This window comes from Lytechinus variegatus, chromosome 3 (assembly GCF_018143015.1).
Source record: "Lytechinus variegatus isolate NC3 chromosome 3, Lvar_3.0, whole genome shotgun sequence".
Taxonomy (NCBI): Eukaryota; Metazoa; Echinodermata; class Echinoidea; order Temnopleuroida; family Toxopneustidae; genus Lytechinus; species Lytechinus variegatus.
In genome coordinates this window covers 19,025,310-19,045,150 of record NC_054742.1, presented here as the reverse complement: position 1 = coordinate 19,045,150, position 19,841 = coordinate 19,025,310, and the positions used below count along the sequence as shown (strand labels likewise).

The following is a 19,841-nucleotide window of genomic DNA, read 5'->3' as shown; positions in this document are numbered from 1 at the left end:
TGTTGCGGCAGATTCCATTAAGTTATCAAATTTATGATGAAATGTAGATTGTTGGTTTATACTTCATGTAGCCAGTTATAAATTCTGTCGTAGTCAATGTTTTTATCTATAATTGAATGTTTCATTATATATTTTTGCTTTATATAGTTATGCACCCCTCACCCTATCTATCTCTCTCTCTATCTCTCTCTGTATACTTCCTGTCCACTTATACTTTACTGTAATGTAATATAATGTTTATGGTTAGTATGTGCAGTGGTATACCTGCTTGACCAACCCAAGCGCACTAAGTCCATGAAAATCACTTTGGTCAATAGAGAGTCCTTTGTTTCTTGTCTTTGACCATCCACCTTGGGGGATAAGCTTGGGCGTGGAGTGGGGTATGTAAAAGAAAGCCTCAATTGAATAGAAGTCAAGATCAAAGACACACATGCTGTACTGGTGTGCCTGCTTTTAAGATCTCAACATTTTTAGGAAGATTTTCAAGTCTATGTCCTGAGGAAAGTTGTCAAAATCCCAGATAGCCAAAAGTTGGTAAGTTACAAAACTTGTATAACTTTGTAGAATGCATTATTGCTGTTATGACCATATAAAGATTGTGTTGTTTAAGTATTCAAAGTTTATGTAATTTCTGTCTAAAATTCATGCCTGAAATTTGGCACAGTTAATAGCCTTCATGACTGAACTATATGCATATTGTATTATACTGTCTGTAGCAAGCACAGTGAAGTGAGAGATACTGACAAATCTATGAACCTAATTTGAGTTATACAGATGTATTCCATGTTTATTGAAAGGTTAACTATAACCGAGTAATTTATATACTTATTCATTTATTATTTCTTTTATACGCATATATTTGATGTATTGCACACGGGATTCAAATACAGTTTATAATTATTCCTTATCATATGCATTCATATTAAGTTTATACCTGAGTTAATATCATTATTTCATTCAAGATAATTAATCATATTTGAATTGTTCACTAAATATTTATATCTGTATATAGTATATATATCAACTGCAAACAAATTACAATTAATTACATTCAATAAGATTTTGAGTCAAATTCGATCAATAATTGTGATAACTGTTCTAACAATATGAACGAAACCTAATAACGTTTCTATTTCCTCTGTTTATTCATGAACTCATAAAGTGCACAAAAATAACAGATTTCTGAGAAGGCTTACATTGTCAAAACTTTAAAGAGCTAAGATACATTCTATTGAGAATCCCTGACGATAGAAGCACAGTTAGTCTTAGTTTTAGACTTTATAATGTAGATTTATTTATATATCATTTTGCACTATGTATTTTATTGATGTACTATGTTTTCGTTGCACCCTAAGCTTCATGTCATGATGTTATTGTAAATATGTATATTTTCTTGTCTGTCTCTTGCAGTAAACCACAGACACACACACACGCACGTACACACACATGTTCTCACGCTCACACGATTGACCACACCCATACACCCGCTTATGATACGTCGCACACAAGGTGCATGTATATATTGAGAATAAACATTCATTCAACTGTACAAGGCGTTGCTTGGATTTATTCTTTGTCGTCGGGTGTCGTTGCTGATGTGCGTTTGAACTTTGTCGATTCTGGGGTTTGATTCTGCAGCTACACCTCAAAGTTTACAACTATTGGACGACCTCAATGTTTACAACTCTTGGACGCCCTCAGAGTTTATAACTTCGGACGTCTTTGACTGTGTGTATCAAGGTGTGAAGAAACGCAGATCTTAAAATGGAAGTTGCTGCCGAGAAGGACGACACAAGGTCGACATCATCGAAGGCAACATCAAGGGCCAGTACAACCGCCAGCACAAGGCTGCGGGAAGCGAGAATAAAGGAGGAGCTTGCAAGGAAAAGACAAGAACAATTGCTCAAAGAACAAGAACTTAGGAAAAAGGAATTCGAACTGAAAGAGGAAATGGATAAAATGAAAGCGGAAAACGAACTGGAAAACGCCAGGGCTGAAGCGGCGTTGTGGCAAGAGGCTGAAAATGAACAATATGTATTAGGAGGTAACAGTAATTTGCCTCTTTCAGGAATGCCTGAGCCTGACATTACTGACATAGATCACAGAACGCAGGCATGGTGCAACCAACAGGCACAAACTCCTGAAGGGGGCAAGGATAATGTAATGAATGTACATGCAAATGATTTTATCCCCAATACAGACAAGGTCGTGGCAGGTGCTCGCAAGGAGCAGGCAGGCCATGATGGGGACAAGAAAGGTCCAGCAAATAAGGTGAGTGATCTAGGAATTGCAAATATGCTTGCTATGGCTATGAGTTTGCCCAAACCAGATATACAACCCTTTTCTGGCAATCCAGTCGATTACTGGAAATTCATGAATACGTTTGAGGTGAACATAGGGGATAAAGTGAATGATGACAGGATGCGCTTAAATTATCTCATACAGTTCTGCACAGGTAAGGCGCGCGATGCCATAGAAAACTGCATCCTTCTGGAACCGAGTGCAGGATATGCGCGTGCAAAGTTAATTCTTCAAGATCAATTCGGTCGCAACTACATTGTCGCCCGCGCTCATGTTGAAAGAGTATTGAAACGGTCACATATACGGTCTAGTGACAGCCAAGCCTTGTGGGATCTGGCAAGGGACATGAGAAGGTGCCAGATCACAACATCTCAATTAGGGTACACTGCTCACATGAGTACGACAGAAACCTTACTCAAGATACAGGAGCTCTTACGTGTACACTTACAAGGACAGTGGGCATCGAAGGCTCACTCACTTATGGAACAGGCCGTCATCCCAAATTTCAGTTACATGACTGATTTTGTGGAACAGGCTGCGAAGGTGGCCAGCAATGTCTTTGGTAAGCACATTGGTAGGAGTCAGTCTGGTAAACAGCAGCCAGCAAAATCCTCAACCAAACCAAAAGGTGGTGCAGTTTTTAGCACTGCAAAGGAAGCCCAAACTGCTAAGTGCCCTTGCTGCAGTATGAATGGGCATGGACTAGGTAACTGCGATGACTTCAAAAGGAAATCATCAAATGAGAGGCACTCTCTTGTGAAACAAAAGAAGCTGTGCTTCAACTGCTTGAAACCGTCCCATGCAGCAAAGGAGTGTAAAAACAAGGGCGTTTGCAGAAAAGAAGGATGCGGGAAGAAGCATCACACCCTTATCCATCTGGACTTCCAGCCAAAGGAGGATAAGAATCCTGAACAAGGAGAGCTGCAACTTGGGGCCGGGAAATCGAATGAAGGTAGCTCCCATGCCGTTGGTGGCAGAAGGGCAGTCTCCTTAAGAGTAGTTCCTGTCAGAGTTGTTAATGGAGATAAGGATGTTACGACATGGGCACTCCTTGACAACGGGAGCGACGTATCGCTTTGTGAGCATGGTCTCATACATGAGCTTGGGGTGGTCGGTAGGAACACCTCCTTCAAGCTGACAACTGTGAACACTGCTTCATCTCAAAAGGGGATGGAGGTGTCCTTGTCCATCCAGAGCCTCAATGGCGATGTAGAGTTGGAAATACCTTCGCTATGGACCATCGATAGGTTACCAACTTCACGTCAGAGTATCCCAGTTCAAGAAGACGTGGACAAATGGCCACATCTTCGGGGAATAGAACTCCCAAATGTAGCTGAGAGTGACATAAGGTTACTTATTGGCTCTGATGTCCCTGAAGCATTCTGGGTAGAGGAAGAGCGAAGAGGTAGGAGGAAGGAGCCCTATGCAATTCGGTCTCCACTTGGATGGACAGTCATGGGACCAACAAGTTCCAGGTTCACATCCAGAAAAGGCTCGGTCAATAATGTGACCATTGACAGCCACCTACAGTTTCAGCTGGAAAGGTTCTGGCAGATGGATAAGATGCCAGGAGATGAAGCAGATCAACCTGCTGAGTCCACTGAGGATCGAAGGGCAAAACAGATGATGGAAGACTCTGTTACATTGACTGATGGGCACTATCAGTTGGGGCTGCCATGGCGACGCCAACCTCCCAATCTTCCAAACAACAAATGGCTGGCAGAGTCTCGTCTCAAGTCTCTAAAGAGAAGACTTCAGCGAGACGAGAATCTCCATGTGAAGTACTCAAAGACAATGAAGGAGTATTTGTCTAAAGGCCATGCTCAGGAGGTGACAAAGAACTTTGAGCAAAATTTCCCCTTGTGGTATCTGCCACACCATCCTGTGACGCACCCTATGAAGCCCGAAAAGGTGAGGGTTGTGTTTGATTGCGCAGCAAAGTTTCAAGGAATCTCCTTGAATAATCAGTTGCTAAGTGGTCCTGACCTAACAAACAAGCTTGTAGGTGTGCTTATGAGATTCCGCCAGGAGAAGATAGCACTAGTCGCTGACATTGAGGGCATGTTCCATCAGGTCAAGGTGACACCCTCTGATGTTGATGCTCTTAGATTTCTTTGGTGGCCAGATGGTGATTTATCCAAGGAACCAAAGGAATATCAAATGCTGGTGCATTTGTTTGGTGCCACGTCCTCTCCTAGCTGTGCAACATTTGCCCTTAGGAGGACAGTTGAAGACAACAAGGATGCCTTCAATCCCGATGCTTGTCAGACAGTCAAAGACAACATTTACGTTGATGACTGTCTCAAGTCTGTTTCTTCCAAAGAAGATGGAAGAAAATTGGTATCCCAGTTGAGAGAGTTATTGCAGCGTGGCGGCTTCAGACTGACTAAATGGGTCAGCAACGACATAGACGTCTTGTCAGACTTGCCTCAATCTGAACGTGCTGCATCCATTGTAGATTTAGACTTAGATAAAGGCCACATGCCTACAGAGAGGACACTGGGGGTTCTGTGGGATATGGAGACCGATGCTTTCCAATTTAGGGTCTCGACCAAGGATGTACCTCACACAAGACGAGATATCCTTTATGCCACGAGTTCCCTTTATGACCCTCTCGGGTTTGTGGCCCCCTTCACTGTCAATGCCAAGATCCTTCTTCAGGATCTGTGTGCAAGGGGTCTTGGATGGGATGATCAGGTTGGAGATGAACAATCCAAGGAATGGAACTCGTGGCAGGCTCAATTGCCAGATTTGTCTCCAGTGAAGATTGCTAGATGCTACAAGCCAGACAACTTCGAAAGTCCAGAGTATCACCTACATGTGTTCTCTGATGCCTCAGAGAGGGCATACGCAGCATGTGCTTACTTGCGTGTCGTAGAGGGCAGCAAGGTTCATGTCACATTTGTCATGGGTAAAACAAGATTAAGCCCAATCAAGAAAATGACAATTCCAAGGCTTGAGTTATCTGCTGCTGTCCTTGCAGTCAAACTTGCCAAGACCATTGAAAGAGAGATTGGGATCCCTCTGAACAGTTTCACCTTCTGGACTGATTCCACTGCTGTTCTTCGTTATATTTCAAACGAGAGCAGACGATTTCAAACCTTTGTTGCCAACAGGGTGGCCAAGATCCAAGAATGCACCAGCAGGGATCAGTGGAGGTATGTTGATACAAGGAATAACCCGGCTGATGATGGTTCCAGAGGAGTTCCAGCAACAATGCTGTCTCGATGGGTGGATGGCCCAGCCTTCTTGAAGAAAGGTGAATCTGAGTGGCCGAGGTGCCCCATTACTCATGAATCAAGGAAGAATTCGCTTGATGACGAACTATCAGGAGAAGATCCTGAAGTCAAGAAGAATGTCTTCACAATTACTGCTGAGGACAAAGTCATTGAGCCACTGATTAACAAGTACTCCACATGGGACCGCCTGAAAAGGGCAGTTGCATGGATTTTGCGAGTCAAGGTTCATCTCTATTCCCGTGTCAAGAAAGATGACTCGCACTCATCGACTGGTGATTTGACAGTCCATGAGTTGAAGAAGGCTGAACGAGCACTCATTCAGCATGTACAACGGCAGGCCTTTCCATCTGCCTTTAATGGATTGTCGTCATCAAAGACTTCTCTCAGGAAGTTGAATCCCATTATCAAGGATGGGATGTTAAGAGTAGGAGGGAGACTTGACAGAGCTCCGATTGGAGACGAGGCCAAACACCCTCTCATCTTGCCGAATCATCACCATGTGACACGGTTGCTGATAGAGCACCACCACAAGCAAGTGGGTCATTCTGGTGCAGGGATGACATGGGCATCCCTTAGGTCCAAATATTGGGTCTTAAAGGGAGGCGCAGAAGTCCGAAGGATTCTGGGTCATTGCCTTCAGTGCAAGAGGAGGAATGTGTCTCGCGGAACCCAGTTTATGGCAGATCTACCGAAGGAAAGGGTAACACCAGGGACACCTGTATTCCATAATACAGGTGTAGACTTCTTTGGTCCCTTCTTCATCAAGCAAGGTAGATCCCAGGTGAAGAGGTATGGCTGTATCTTCACATGCATGGCTACAAGAGCTGTGCATCTTGAAGTAGCCAATTCACTTGAGACAGACACATTTATCAATGCTCTCAGGAGGTTTATTAATCGAAGAGGCCAGCCGGCAAAAATATGGAGTGACAACGGATCAAACTTCCGAGGTGCTCAACGCGAGCTAAAGGAAAACTTGGCCCAAGTCAACTCCAAGAAGGTAAACAGATACCTGGCCCAACGAGGAATTGACTGGGAATTTAACCCTCCAGGTGCCAGCCACATGGGTGGCATCTGGGAGCGAGTCATTCGATCCGTCAGAAGGATCTTAGGAATTCTTCTGAAGAATCAAATATTGACGGATGAGGGTTTTATCACTATGATGTCTGAAGTGGAGGCAATCTTGAATTCAAGACCTCTAACTCCTCTGACTTCAGATTCAAACGATCTGGAGCCCCTCACTCCCAACCATCTCCTGTTATACCACAGGAACATGACTGTGCCTCCAGGCATCTTCACAAAAGAAGACTGCCTTCTACGACGAAGATGGAGGCAGGTCCAGTACTTGGCGGACCAATTCTGGAGGAGATGGGTCAGGGAATACCTCCCCATTCTCCAACAACGCCAAAAATGGACAAAAGAAGAAATTAACTTCAAGACTGATGATCTGGTCCTCATGGTTGATGACAGTCTCCCACGAGGTCAGTGGCCACTTGGTCGGATATGTGACACCTACCCTGACAAACATGGACGCGTGCGACAAGTAGAGGTGCGCATCGGGCCTAATCAATACAAGAGGCCAATCTCAAAATTATGCTTGCTAGAAGCTGCGAAATAAATTACCATCATCTGAGCTGCAAACTTAAATGTCTCAATCAACCATCATTCAATATATCCTTTGTGTTTTTCCTATTCAAGAACTTGATATTTCAGCAATAATTTATGTTGATGTGGCGGCTCATTGGCAATAGTAAGCAATACTTCACAAGTCCTAAATCAATCACTTTACGTGCACGCAGAATTGTTGAAAAGGGGAGTTTAGTCAATGAAGATTTATTCAATAGGAATCTTATTTCCTTCTTTAGAGTCAAGTTTATATGATAATTCAATAAGGAATTTTTTATAGTTTATTAAGCTTGATCTTCATTAAAATAACTGCCGCATTTATAAGAATATCCGAAATGAGTCTTTGGTATAGAGCCTCATTTGGGGCCGGGTATGTTGCGGCAGATTCCATTAAGTTATCAAATTTATGATGAAATGTAGATTGTTGGTTTATACTTCATGTAGCCAGTTATAAATTCTGTCGTAGTCAATGTTTTTATCTATAATTGAATGTTTCATTATATATTTTTGCTTTATATAGTTATGCACCCCTCACCCTATCTATCTCTCCCTCTATCTCTCTCTGTATACTTCCTGTCCACTTATACTTTACTGTAATGTAATATAATGTTTATGGTTAGTATGTGCAGTGGTATACCTGCTTGACCAACCCAAGCGCACTAAGTCCATGAAAATCACTTTGGTCAATAGAGAGTCCTTTGTTTCTTGTCTTTGACCATCCACCTTGGGGGATAAGCTTGGGCGTGGAGTGGGGTATGTAAAAGAAAGCCTCAATTGAATAGAAGTCAAGATCAAAGACACACATGCTGTACTGGTGTGCCTGCTTTTAAGATCTCAACATTTTTAGGAAGATTTTCAAGTCTATGTCCTGAGGAAAGTTGTCAAAATCCCAGATAGCCAAAAGTTGGTAAGTTACAAAACTTGTATAACTTTGTAGAATGCATTATTGCTGTTATGACCATATAAAGATTGTGTTGTTTAAGTATTCAAAGTTTATGTAATTTCTGTCTAAAATTCATGCCTGAAATTTGGCACAGTTAATAGCCTTCATGACTGAACTATATGCATATTGTATTATACTGTCTGTAGCAAGCACAGTGAAGTGAGAGATACTGACAAATCTATGAACCTAATTTGAGTTATACAGATGTATTCCATGTTTATTGAAAGGTTAACTATAACCGAGTAATTTATATACTTATTCATTTATTATTTCTTTTATACGCATATATTTGATGTATTGCACACGGGATTCAAATACAGTTTATAATTATTCCTTATCATATGCATTCATATTAAGTTTATACCTGAGTTAATATCATTATTTCATTCAAGATAATTAATCATATTTGAATTGTTCACTAAATATTTATATCTGTATATAGTATATATATCAACTGCAAACAAATTACAATTAATTACATTCAATAAGAGTTTGAGTCAAATTCGATCAATAATTGTGATAACTGTTCTAACAATATGAACGAAACCTAATAACGTTTCTATTTCCTCTGTTTATTCATGAACTCATAAAGTGCACAAAAATAACAGATTCAGAGAAGGCTTACATTGTCAAAACTTTAAAGAGCTAAGATACATTCTATTGAGAATCCCTGACGATAGAAGCACAGTTAGTCTTAGTTTTAGACTTTATAATGTAGATTTATTTATATATCATTTTGCACTATGTATTTTATTGATGTACTATGTTTTCGTTGCACCCTAAGCTTCATGTCATGATGTTATTGTAAATATGTATATTTTCTTGTCTGTCTCTTGCAGTAAACCACACACACACACGCACGTACACACACACATGTTCTCACGCTCACACGATTGACCACACCCATACACCCGCTTATGATACGTCGCACACAAGGTGCATGTATATATTGAGAATAAACATTCATTCAACTGTACAAGGCGTTGCTTGGATTTATTCTTTGTCGTCGGGTGTCGTTGCTGATGTGCGTTTGAACTTTGTCGATTCTGGGGTTTGATTCTGCAGCTACAGTCTATATCCATTGTGCAATTCCATACAAGTATTTTATTACCAGTCTTATTTCTACTGAAATATTGTAATGCACTATTTTATCATTAACATTTTGGGCTTTTTTCTTGTTGAATGATAATACTGTAATACACTTTGTTAGATATGAAAATAAACCAAACTGAAAACTGAAATTGAGTGAATTTCTGTATCAACTACACCCCTTCAAATTAATGTCAAAAGTACCTGGATTAAATTTGCATCTAAATTTACTAGCATTTATTTCAATACGCTCTATTTATTTTCCAAGATACGTCAATACTTCATATCATAAAAAGATGAAATATTGTATAAGCTTCTGGCATTGGAGTAAAACATCCAACTTAAGAATGGGAGTTCATATTTTCTTTCTAAGTAGCTAAATAGAAGTATCCAAATACCATGCACGAACACTCTCTTGAAGATCTAATCATTTGCAGCACCTTCATCCTTAAATGCTTTTGCTTGAAATACAACAATATACTGTAGTACCAGTAGACATTGGACTTCACGAGAGGGAAAGTTTTTTTTTAAGACAGAAACATATTTATTAAACTTTGGCCAAAATCCATCAAAGAACAACCTGAATTATGTATTTTATGATTATAGTTTTTATAATGCTACATTTGAGCACCCTATAATTCCATAAATTGGTATTTTCTTAGAATATTGAAAATGATTTCATGAGCAAGCAATCGTCATACACATTACCTGCATTTAAATGATTTCATAGACAAAAATATGACAAATATCTTTTCAGTCACAAACCATTAAAGAGAAATTCCAGTAGTTGCAGTTAACACTGATTTCAGGAGAAAGTCTGTAAAACAAGGCTTAATTGCAAGTATATCATCGAGGATCTAGATCTGATACAGTTACATTGACTGGACTTTGTGAAATCTTGAAATCTACGCTGAAAAATGTTCACACCGAAAATCCCCAACACAGATAAGCGCACGTGGGACAATGTATAATTATTGCTCAGGGCGTCGGGCCCGACGCCCTACCCGAATCCCGTGCTTATTTGCTGATTTCTCAGCAATTACACAATTTCTTCCAGAATCCTTTGGCACATGCGTTTTATTTATACAAACAGACACTTTAGTGGTCATTTCATTGGATTCTGTACGAACTCATTTTGATATCGTTACCAAAACTAGCATTTACCTTTAAATATGAGATGGAATTTATGTAAAACGATACATAAATAGGGCAGCTGCTTGCATATAATCATTTTTTTTTAAATCGTAACTCATGGATTTTCATCCCAGGAGGGGGGGGGGCACTTACATTGATGAGTGGATACCATGCGCGAACAAAAAAACATGTAAAAAAGATGTCTTTTTCAAGATAGGGCACGTTATGTACGTAACATAATAAGGGTGTCAAAAACACTGAAATAAGGAAAAAGTGTATCTATTTTGCAAGGATAGCTACGTGTTTAGGGTCAAATTTGTGAGGGTATGAAAAATTAAGACTAAAATGTTTTATAAACAATGTACTTTTTGCCCCAAGTGTCAACACTACTTGTTTAGAGTACGATTTGCGTGAGGTGTGGGAGGTGGGGCCATTCTAAAGCCAATGATGTAGGTAAAGGTAAAACTGATGACCGACGTCTGTGATATAACAATTAAAATATTGCTGTACTTGTTTAGGGGCTTAATTCACGCAATACTTGCCAAGGGTATCGTTTGGTTCACTCGCCAATACTTGTTAAGGGGTGCATTTTCAGAATATGCAAAATACTTGTATTGGTGCCTTTGGAGACCCCATGGTCGTGCCCCCCCCCTTGGGTTTTCATCAAAGATTCACCAACATATTGTTGCTTTTTAAGATCAACTTATCATCTGGGTAAACTTCCTTTCACTATAAAAATAATTCAGAATCCTTATGGATCAATTGCTGCAAAAAAAAGGGTAATGGTACTTGTAAGACTGGGAAATACATGTATGCTGAATACCTAGGGAGCTCTTTGTGAAAAAAAAAACATCATTGGCGAGGTGACTTGCTATATTCAAAGAATGGACTTTAATCAAAGAAGTGTGTACAGTCCTGATACGTCTAGATCCCGCTCCCAATTATGGAGGTGGATTCTTCTGGCTGAATTATGATCTATGATATCTCTTTCAGTTTGGAGGAGATATTTTTCAGATGAGGTATGAAACTTTTTGTCTGATTTTAAATAATCATAAACTAGAGAAACATTTTACAAAATAAGAAGTTTAAAAAGAAATCTTTTGGATACTCTTTAAAGAAAGGAAATAGGAATTAGGAAAATAGAATAGAAAATTAGGAGGGGGAGGAGGAAAAGAAGATCGATTGATGAGAGAAGAGAGATGAGGGGAAGGGGAGAAGAAGGAGGAGGGACAAGAGAAAAAGAAAATAAAGAAAAGGAAGTAGAAAAAACAAGGATTTCAAAGTCCACATTTCTAAATTCTAATCTGTATTTAAAAAAAATAAACACTAGTAGGTATTGTTTAAACATATAAAGGAACTTCCATGGCATGCATATTGACACAACCTCTAACAGAAAGGTATTTCTTTGTATTGAAGATAAAGTGAATGCCATTCATAAAGCACACGTTCACTCAGGTATTCAGACACCCATTCAGAAATACATGCATTCAAGACCTCTACTTCTTGCACATCACACATAGTACTGTAGCTATATATATATGTACTGATCTTATTTTCAACTATAATATCATTCTGTAAAGCTTCAATCATGATTCTGAGGACTCTCCTGAGCTATCCCATCATCAGATATATCCTGTTGCTCCCATTGTTCATCTTGACAACGTTAATTGGTATTTTATTTCTCTTTGGTGCGCTGATCTTCAAAGGACCATCATGGGTATTCAGGAAGAAGAAAACTAGCTATGTTAGACCAGAGTGCCTTGATGAACCAAGTCTTGGCAATCACAAATTCATCTCTCTTAAGGTAAAACTAAATTACTAAAACAAGTATATTTTGCTTATATTACGACTCATAGTTATGCAGATTATGATGACAAATAGGTTTGTCAGTTTCATAATAACAGTAAGGTTTAAAAATGGTCAACACTCAACAAACATATTTTGGATAAACTACGCTCTTTATATTGTAATCAAGTGAGTGATGATAGTGGTAGAATTCTGTTATTCCTTATTGGAAACATTCATACAGAACACATAAATTATTTTTTTTGAATGAGCCTGGATAATTCACTCTTGAAACATGTTGAATTCAGATTACATAATGTTAAACAAGAAAAAAGAATGAGATTGATATGATGTAATTTGCATGGCAGCATAGTGCCATAGAGATTCTTGCAGTATCAAATCATTATCTCATATTATACCAAAGTTTAGTGGAAAGTACTGAAAGTTGGTTTGGATGATTGTATGATTGAGACAACAGTACCACCCTTTAGAGATGATGACATGTCATTCTTGTTAAACATCATACGTGTATGAAGTATGAATAAATCCCTTACAATGTAAACATATATGGTATTGTTTCAGATGTTCAGAACCAGTTACCATGGTGATGAATGGTTGTAATGTCAGGCTTCTTTGATATATTGCTTTAAAAGGTTGAGCTGCCCAAATACTATGTTAGCCTTCACCTTCCTACATCAATGCTATGCTTCACTTCACAAAAAAAATAATTTGGGAATCTAATTTGCAAAATTAATGTGGATGTAAAGTCATGAAAAATCAGATCATCTTTTATACTCCCAGCAGCTTAAGTTTCATGGTTGTGCAGTCCATTCTAGTTTCCTAAGAATCATTTGATGTTAATAGGTATGGATTCCCTGAACATGGAACATCAAATCAGAGCATTTGATAAAGGGGGTAAAGGTCATCCTGATAATTTGCTGGATTCAATACAAGCTGTAAAAATATTAAGAAATAATAATTAAGGTTTGATGAAAATCCATCAAAGAATAAGACAGTAATGAGTTTTTACATTTTGATTTTGTTCTGTCATATTTAAGCAGCTATATCCCACATACTTTGTACGTAATACAATTCTATAAATTCCCAATTTAATTGATTCATTAATTTTCAAATGTCTCTATCCCAGAAACCTCTGAAAAGATGTATCTGATGATACAAATAGAACGCACAGGTAGTATAATTTATTTGTATATGAATATGTATGATATATACACAGATTTTCATCAAACCTACAACTACACCTGTATGATATCTTTTGCTATTCTCAAAGCAAACGTCTTATCAGGGTGAACCAACTCTTCAATAATTTTCTTATATTCCTTCTACTTTAGGATGTAAAGCTTCATATTGTAGAGTCAGGTGATCCTAAGAATCCTTTGATGTTATTTCTACATGGCTTTCCAGAATGCTGGTATTCATGGAGACATCAGATCAAAAAATTCAATAAAGATTATCAGTAAGTATACCCTCATTATCAAAATGCCTAGGTATTAACAATGTGGTGATGAAATGGGTATATGCAAATGTTACATCCTTGTGTGTTGTTGAGGGGGACAGAATGCCCTGCAATGAAAATAGATACAATATACCAAACTATTTCTGTCTGTACATGTATACTAATATTAATGAAATTAACTCCCCCTAAACTTCTTTGAAAATTTCCGCAGTCTCAATGAACCTTCATTACTTTTAAACCTGAACATTGCATATGTGGAACATTAGGGCTACATACTGTATATCATGCAAATACAAAGCGATGATAAGCTGACAAATAATTCTGATACTGTATTCATGTACATGTAATAGAACGCCATGGACCAATGTGGAATGCAAATAAATATCTCAATTTTGTAATAGAAAATAAAACAACTTTGCCTGGGCTTTGTTTTTTTTTTTACTTTACAGCTGTGTTGCATTTGATATGAGAGGAGTTGGTGAGAGCGATGGCCCAGCTGGAGTGTCTAATTACACCATGGATAAACTTGTTGGTATGAAGCACACACAAAAAGTGAAACAGAAATTCTGTACATGTCACCAACTGTCAAATTATGCGAATATTACTGCAGAAGCTGTTACTTTCGGCGAGGGTTTTATTTTCGCAGATTGCCAAATGGCCTAATGCCAATTCAATGCCAATGCGAATTCAACATTGTACAAAAATATTGACAAATTTAGTAACCAGTGCCTATGTCCCCAACAGCAAAGCTTTGCTATTGAAAACATGCTGTGTCAGTGTTTCCACAGATCCAAAACAAATTTCCTGAAACTGAATCCCAAATTTCCCTTAATTCATAGACATTTCCTGGAACTTTTAAGTTTGATCTTTAACAAAATTCAGACAAAATACAGCGAGCCTAAATTTGGTCCAAGTGACCAAACTCAAGGAAATCAGCCCTTTTTGGTTCGCACCCTTTGAAAAAATATGACCAAAATTACAAAATGTGAGTCTGCACAGAAAATTTTGAGCAAACAATTCTTGAAATGTAACATGAATCCTGAAAGTTGCTAGGTTTAATTGTTGATTAACTACCATTCTCAGATTTCCAGAAATTTCCTGGAATTTGTTCATTTCTTGAAAACTACCTGAAAATGATCCAGATTTCCCAGAATTCTGGAAATTTTCTTCAAAGTGGAAACACTGTGCTGTGTAATGAAAAAAATGAGATATATGCACCTATACATGTAAAAAAAAAGTTGAAGTAGTTCAAGACTTTTGCTAGAATGTCACTTTTTTTTATTTCTGAAACAAAATCAAAGCCTAAATTACTTCATAGCATATTTTTATCCACTTACTGAAATATAACAATGTATTTTCCACAAACACTACATGTAATTTGATTTTATTGTCAAATGATTGACTATATACACAAGTAGTCAGGTACATAGGCAGCTATTTGCATGCTAATTTATAATCATAAGTCATATGACCATAGGTTTTAGAGGGTGTAAGATTCTGTTCACAAAATTCTACATTTTTTATGCTAATGCAATCCAAACAACATACATGTACAATTTATAAGCATCTGAAAGAAATATTAATGTACATATAAACATGTGGAGCGTTGTGGCCCAGTGGATTAGTCTTCTGACTCTGAAACAGAGGGTCGTGGGTTCGAATCCCAGCCATGGCATAATTTCCTTCGGCAAAAAATTTATCCACATTGTGCTGCACTTGACCCAGGTGAGGTGAATGGGTACCCGGTAGGATTTATTCCTTGAACGCTTTAGCGCCTATATGGCCGCTCACCTACAGCCGGGGTAATAATAATATACCAAAGTATATTTTCAGCGCCTTGAGCACATAATCAATGTGGATTTGGCGCTTTATAAATACTCTATATTATTATTAAACAAAACCACCAATCAGAATCTTTATTCAACTTGATATAAAAATATTTTTTTCTTTGTAGGTGATGTACATGACATGATCAAAACATTAGGACACAAGTCATGTGTCTTAGTAGGACATGACTGGGGTGGTTTAATAGGATGGGAGTTTGCAGCTCGGTATCCAGATATGGTGGATAATTACATCCCAATGAATGTACCTCATCCAGATAGATTTGCTGATTTTATCACCAGTTCTGTTGTCCAGATAATGTTGTCATGGTAAGATCAGGAGTTTTCCTCTTCCAAGATTCAATAATTATTTTTGAGGAGATAGCAGACTAAAAATGAAAAGCGTCATTTGGAAAAAGGTCACTGTCTTAAGACTTTATTTTATGATCTAAATCCAATTCTATTCAAGGGAAAGTAATTCAACAAATTAGGCGGCTTTCAGCAATGGTCAGCACTCATACTCGCTCCCAAATTTATACCGCAATGTAAAATTACACTAATATTCTAAGGCACATGTTCCTGATACGTGTTTCATGTACATGTAGTACTTATCTAGTCTTAAAAGAAACAGAAAAAGTCATTTCAAGTTTTATTCCTATTTGAAAAAATATGAGATTTGAACTGTTAAAATACAAATCTACAATATTTACTTTCAAGTTTCAACCTATTTTAATTTGTGCTTTGTATAAAATATCTTTCCTCATGGAACATAACTACTGTATGTAGTTTCAATTTGTTCACATAAATGTGGAAATTTTGGATCACTAGAAAATCAATAACAATTTCAAACTTTGCAAAGAGAGCACACAAAAACACTTTTTATATCAGATTTCAATTGAAATAAAATCATTTTATCATACATATTATCTCTAAAACAAAACACTTAATATTTCTTGGACAATTTCCTGCACTTATTGTCTTTTTCTTCATTAAATAACTCTGAAAACAATATACCGATATATATATATATATATACATATATATATATATGTATATATATATTGAGGTCATGCGTCAGTTGTGGTAGTATGAAGCAAAATACAAGGTGAATAAAAAATACATGTCATTATATATGTCATGAATTTATGTTTACCTAAGTTTTAGTTTGTCAATGAGATGACAAATTATAATTGAATATTCTATCTAACCCTAGGTACATGCTGTTTTTCCAGTTGCCTTATCTACCAGAAATCCTAATGTCAATGGGGGACTATGGCATGCTGAAAGAAGCATATAAGATTGGTCCAAATACAGACGAAGATGCTGATGCATTCAAGTATTCCATCTCTAGGCCAGGTAACATCCAATCTGATTGAATTTGGTTTCATAATTTCATTTCTATAAAAATTTCAAATCTCAGCGACTTAAATGGCTATAGCCTACCATCTGACTCTGGAGTGATAGTCTCTGGTAGTCTAAAAATACAAGATGATTTCAAATTGAATTTGGTTGATTAGAGATGTCATCCCCATGTACTCAACATGATGGTATGTAATGTGGGATATAATTGCCACTTATAAATAAGTAGTCACTTTCTGAAATTGAGTTCCTAGGTAGGCCTATGAAACTGATTATCTCGCCATGAATTTCTGATTATCTTCAACACTTTCAAATGTTGGTCTATATCTTGTTTTTCTTTAAAGGTCGGTCAACCACCTTCGTCAACTACTATCGGAACATCATCGGGGCGATCTTTAACCAGCCATGTGGGAAAGTTTCTGTGCCAACTTTGTTGATTTGGGGTACAGGAGATGCAGCATTTAATATCAAGCTTTCACATGACACTGAGAAGTACTGTCCCAAGATCATTGTTAAGAGGATAGAAGGTGGTCATCATAGCATTCAGCAAGAACAACCAGATGTAGTTAATAATTTCATGAAACAATACTTGAATAATTGAATATAAAGTTGGTACTTGTTTTTGGCAACACCAAGACATTGTTAATGACCTAATGGAAAATACTTGAATGATAAATAGTGAATAAAAAAAAACATAATCAAGATAGAAAAACTGTGCAAAAGAAAATTAAAAAAATATGGAAATGCTGTTCAGGCTTTTTCAAAAGGAGTGACTATATGAAGTCATGCTTGATTAAAAAAAAAAATATGTATACATTTACCACATAGTTTTGATGAATCTGCATGCGTTTCTTAGTTTGCAATATGATGTATGGTATACTATAAGAAACTAGAAATATGAGCAACTTTATAAGTTTGAAAGCTTCTCAGGTTAGTAGTGTTGTTTAATATTAAAGTTTAATACTGCATTGTATGGATGAGTCTGTTCTAAAACCGTTATGGTGTAATATAAAAATGTCTTTTAGTAGAGTGTATTGTACAGGAAAATTTAATATTCTTGGGAAATGGGAAGCATTTGTTAAAAAAATAACTGAGTATTTTTGTCAAAAAAAATTGTGAAATTGTTAAAATGATAAGGATTTTAAAATTACTGATTTGGTGAAGTGATTGGAGGAGAAAATTATTGAGTTTCATTTCAGCCTTTGTTTTTAGTCTTGCTGTGAACCGTACAAACTTACAGTGGGAAGAAAGGTGCATACATGTGACACAATTATTCATCTTATTTTCAAGTTTGACAATGTTTCACTTTGAAATCTTAACTAATTTCTAAAACATTTTAGTTTTTTAAAGATTATTTAAATATATCTTCAGAACATTTCATTGAAAACTAACATAATTGCCTGTGACAACGACATTTTTGTCTGTATGTTAAAATTTGTTCCTTCTTTCTGTCCTTAAATTGTTTCCTTTCTTTCTTTCTATCTTTTTCTTTCTTTCATTCTTTCTTCCGCCCTTCTTTCCTTAAATTTGTTCCTTCTCTCTTTCCTTAAATTCTTTTCTTTCTTTCTTCCTTCCTTCCTTAACTCCTTTCTTCCTTCCTTCCTTTCTTTCTTCCTCCCTTTCTTCTTCCTTCTTTCCTTAAATTTGTTCCTTCTCTCTTTTTTCTTTCTTTCTTTCTCCTTCCTTCCTTAATTCCTTTCTTTCTTTTCGTTCTTTCTTTCTTTCTTCGTTTGTTATTATCAGTGATTTCCCTTTTATGTTGTGTGCCTTGGTCAACTACAAAGTACATGAAAATATATGAGAGGAAATTAATCAAACAGCATATTGATCCTTAGGCCCCATGTTAGTTCCAATCTGCAACCTATCTACTTAGTAAATTTTAGCAAAAAATGTTAAATAATTAATTTGTAAGCTTCATTCATATCGTTTTAATGCCTGGAACTTGCATCATTGCAACGCTCGAGCTCGGAGTCGGAGCCTGCCGCGATCGCGGTAGTTGAGCTGAGGCTGAGCTCCCACTCCAGTTTAAATTTCAACTGAATACAATGCCTGTTACTTTCAAAACGATATACATAAATCTTCTTACCGAATTAAAGGTAAGAACAGTCTCTCAAAGTCACGTCAGAGCGAGATAAATTTCAAACGCCAATGCCATGGAGAGACACGTTGGTCGTTGTTCAGCTCAGCGAGGTCCAATACATGGCCATGGCCATTATATTATGGAAAGCTAGTTTGTGATCCGAAAAACCCCGCCCCACGCGCACGGCACGGTGTTAAATATTAGCAGTAAATCTATTTATCCTTCAAATTGATTTCATACGAAAATAATGTCTTTTTTAAGTATTTCAATTTTTAAGGTTTTTTCAACTAACTTCTGGATAAACAATGCATATTTAATTCCATACTGACACAGTAAACATATAGATTTGAAATTGTTATGCTACATCACATTCGGCTTTTCATAAGAAGGATTGACGCTTAAATTTTGTTCATGTGTTATTGAATCAATATGATAAAAACATAAACAAAAGAATATCAATGATTTTAGTACTGATAAAAATGATAATCAACAACAACAAAAATCAAACATGACATTAATCTAATGCATACAAATGCAAAAAAAAAACAGCTTATAAAATTTATATCCATGTAAAGATATACGAATAATATTATGATGACCTCGGGATGGGGGATGGTGACACGGTCATCTTGAACTCTTGTAAACTTATTATACGCTAAAACGTATAAACCCAGCTAACACATAATGTTATAATGACATTTTTCGAAAGATCTTACATATGCTTAAAAAAAAACTTTCTCAAGAACATTTGCATAACATTAACAAGGGCGCCGGAAGCGGGGGGGCAGGGGGGCACTTGCCCCCCCAAAGAAAATTTTGGGGGGGGGCAAAACGAGATTTTGCCCCCCCCCCCCCAATTTTCCCCCTAAAAGTAGAAAAATTATATTATTTAAGGACAAAAGTAAACGATGAAGGCACTTTTCTGCCTAAGAATTGTCATTTCTTTTGTCAAAAATGAAAAAAAAATTACACACCATAGTAAGCCTTG

The 19,841-nt window shown here is 37.1% G+C and overlaps 2 protein-coding genes across 4 annotated transcripts; both read left to right on the top strand.

The window, feature by feature from the left end:
* Positions 1–1,125: 1,125 nt before the first annotated feature.
* LOC121410406 lies at positions 1,126–9,082 on the top strand. Of its 3 annotated transcripts, XR_005969331.1 has the most exons (3): positions 1,126–3,993; positions 6,925–8,070; positions 8,946–9,082. XR_005969331.1 is itself a non-coding variant. In XM_041602476.1 (2 exons), exons 1-2 carry the CDS (start codon positions 1,765–1,767, stop codon positions 7,153–7,155), a joined length of 2,460 nt encoding a protein of 819 aa, XP_041458410.1. In that variant the 5' UTR covers positions 1,126–1,764; the 3' UTR covers positions 7,156–9,082. The 3 variants fall into 3 exon arrangements, 2 of the variants coding, with proteins under 2 accessions (XP_041458410.1, XP_041458411.1); XM_041602476.1 differs by having other exon boundaries at positions 6,925–9,082; XM_041602477.1 differs by having other exon boundaries at positions 1,126–3,997; positions 6,929–9,082.
* Positions 9,083–11,603: 2,521 nt separating this feature from the next.
* On the top strand, positions 11,604–18,137 carry LOC121410409 (epoxide hydrolase 1-like). The gene is made up of 6 exons (XM_041602481.1): positions 11,604–12,133; positions 13,467–13,591; positions 14,041–14,123; positions 15,546–15,744; positions 16,628–16,770; positions 17,118–18,137. The coding sequence occupies exons 1-6, from the start codon at positions 11,918–11,920 to the stop codon at positions 17,372–17,374; spliced, it is 1,023 nt and encodes a 340-aa protein (XP_041458415.1). The 5' UTR covers positions 11,604–11,917; the 3' UTR covers positions 17,375–18,137.
* Positions 18,138–19,841: the final 1,704 nt, after the last annotated feature.

Excerpts from the sequence above, each read along its gene's own strand:
- LOC121410406 (XM_041602476.1), top strand. The coding sequence starts at position 1,765 with ATGGAAGTTGCTGCCGAGAAGGACGACACAAGGTCGACATCATCGAAG. Across the intron at positions 3,994-6,924 it reads TGCCATGGCGACGCCAACCT|CCCATTCTCCAACAACGCCA; the intron begins CCCAATCTTCCA and ends AGGGAATACCTC.
- LOC121410409 (XM_041602481.1), top strand. The coding sequence starts at position 11,918 with ATGATTCTGAGGACTCTCCTGAGCTATCCCATCATCAGATATATCCTG. Across the intron at positions 14,124-15,545 it reads CACCATGGATAAACTTGTTG|GTGATGTACATGACATGATC; the intron begins GTATGAAGCACA and ends TTTTCTTTGTAG. Across the intron at positions 15,745-16,627 it reads GTCCAGATAATGTTGTCATG|GTACATGCTGTTTTTCCAGT; the intron begins GTAAGATCAGGA and ends ATCTAACCCTAG.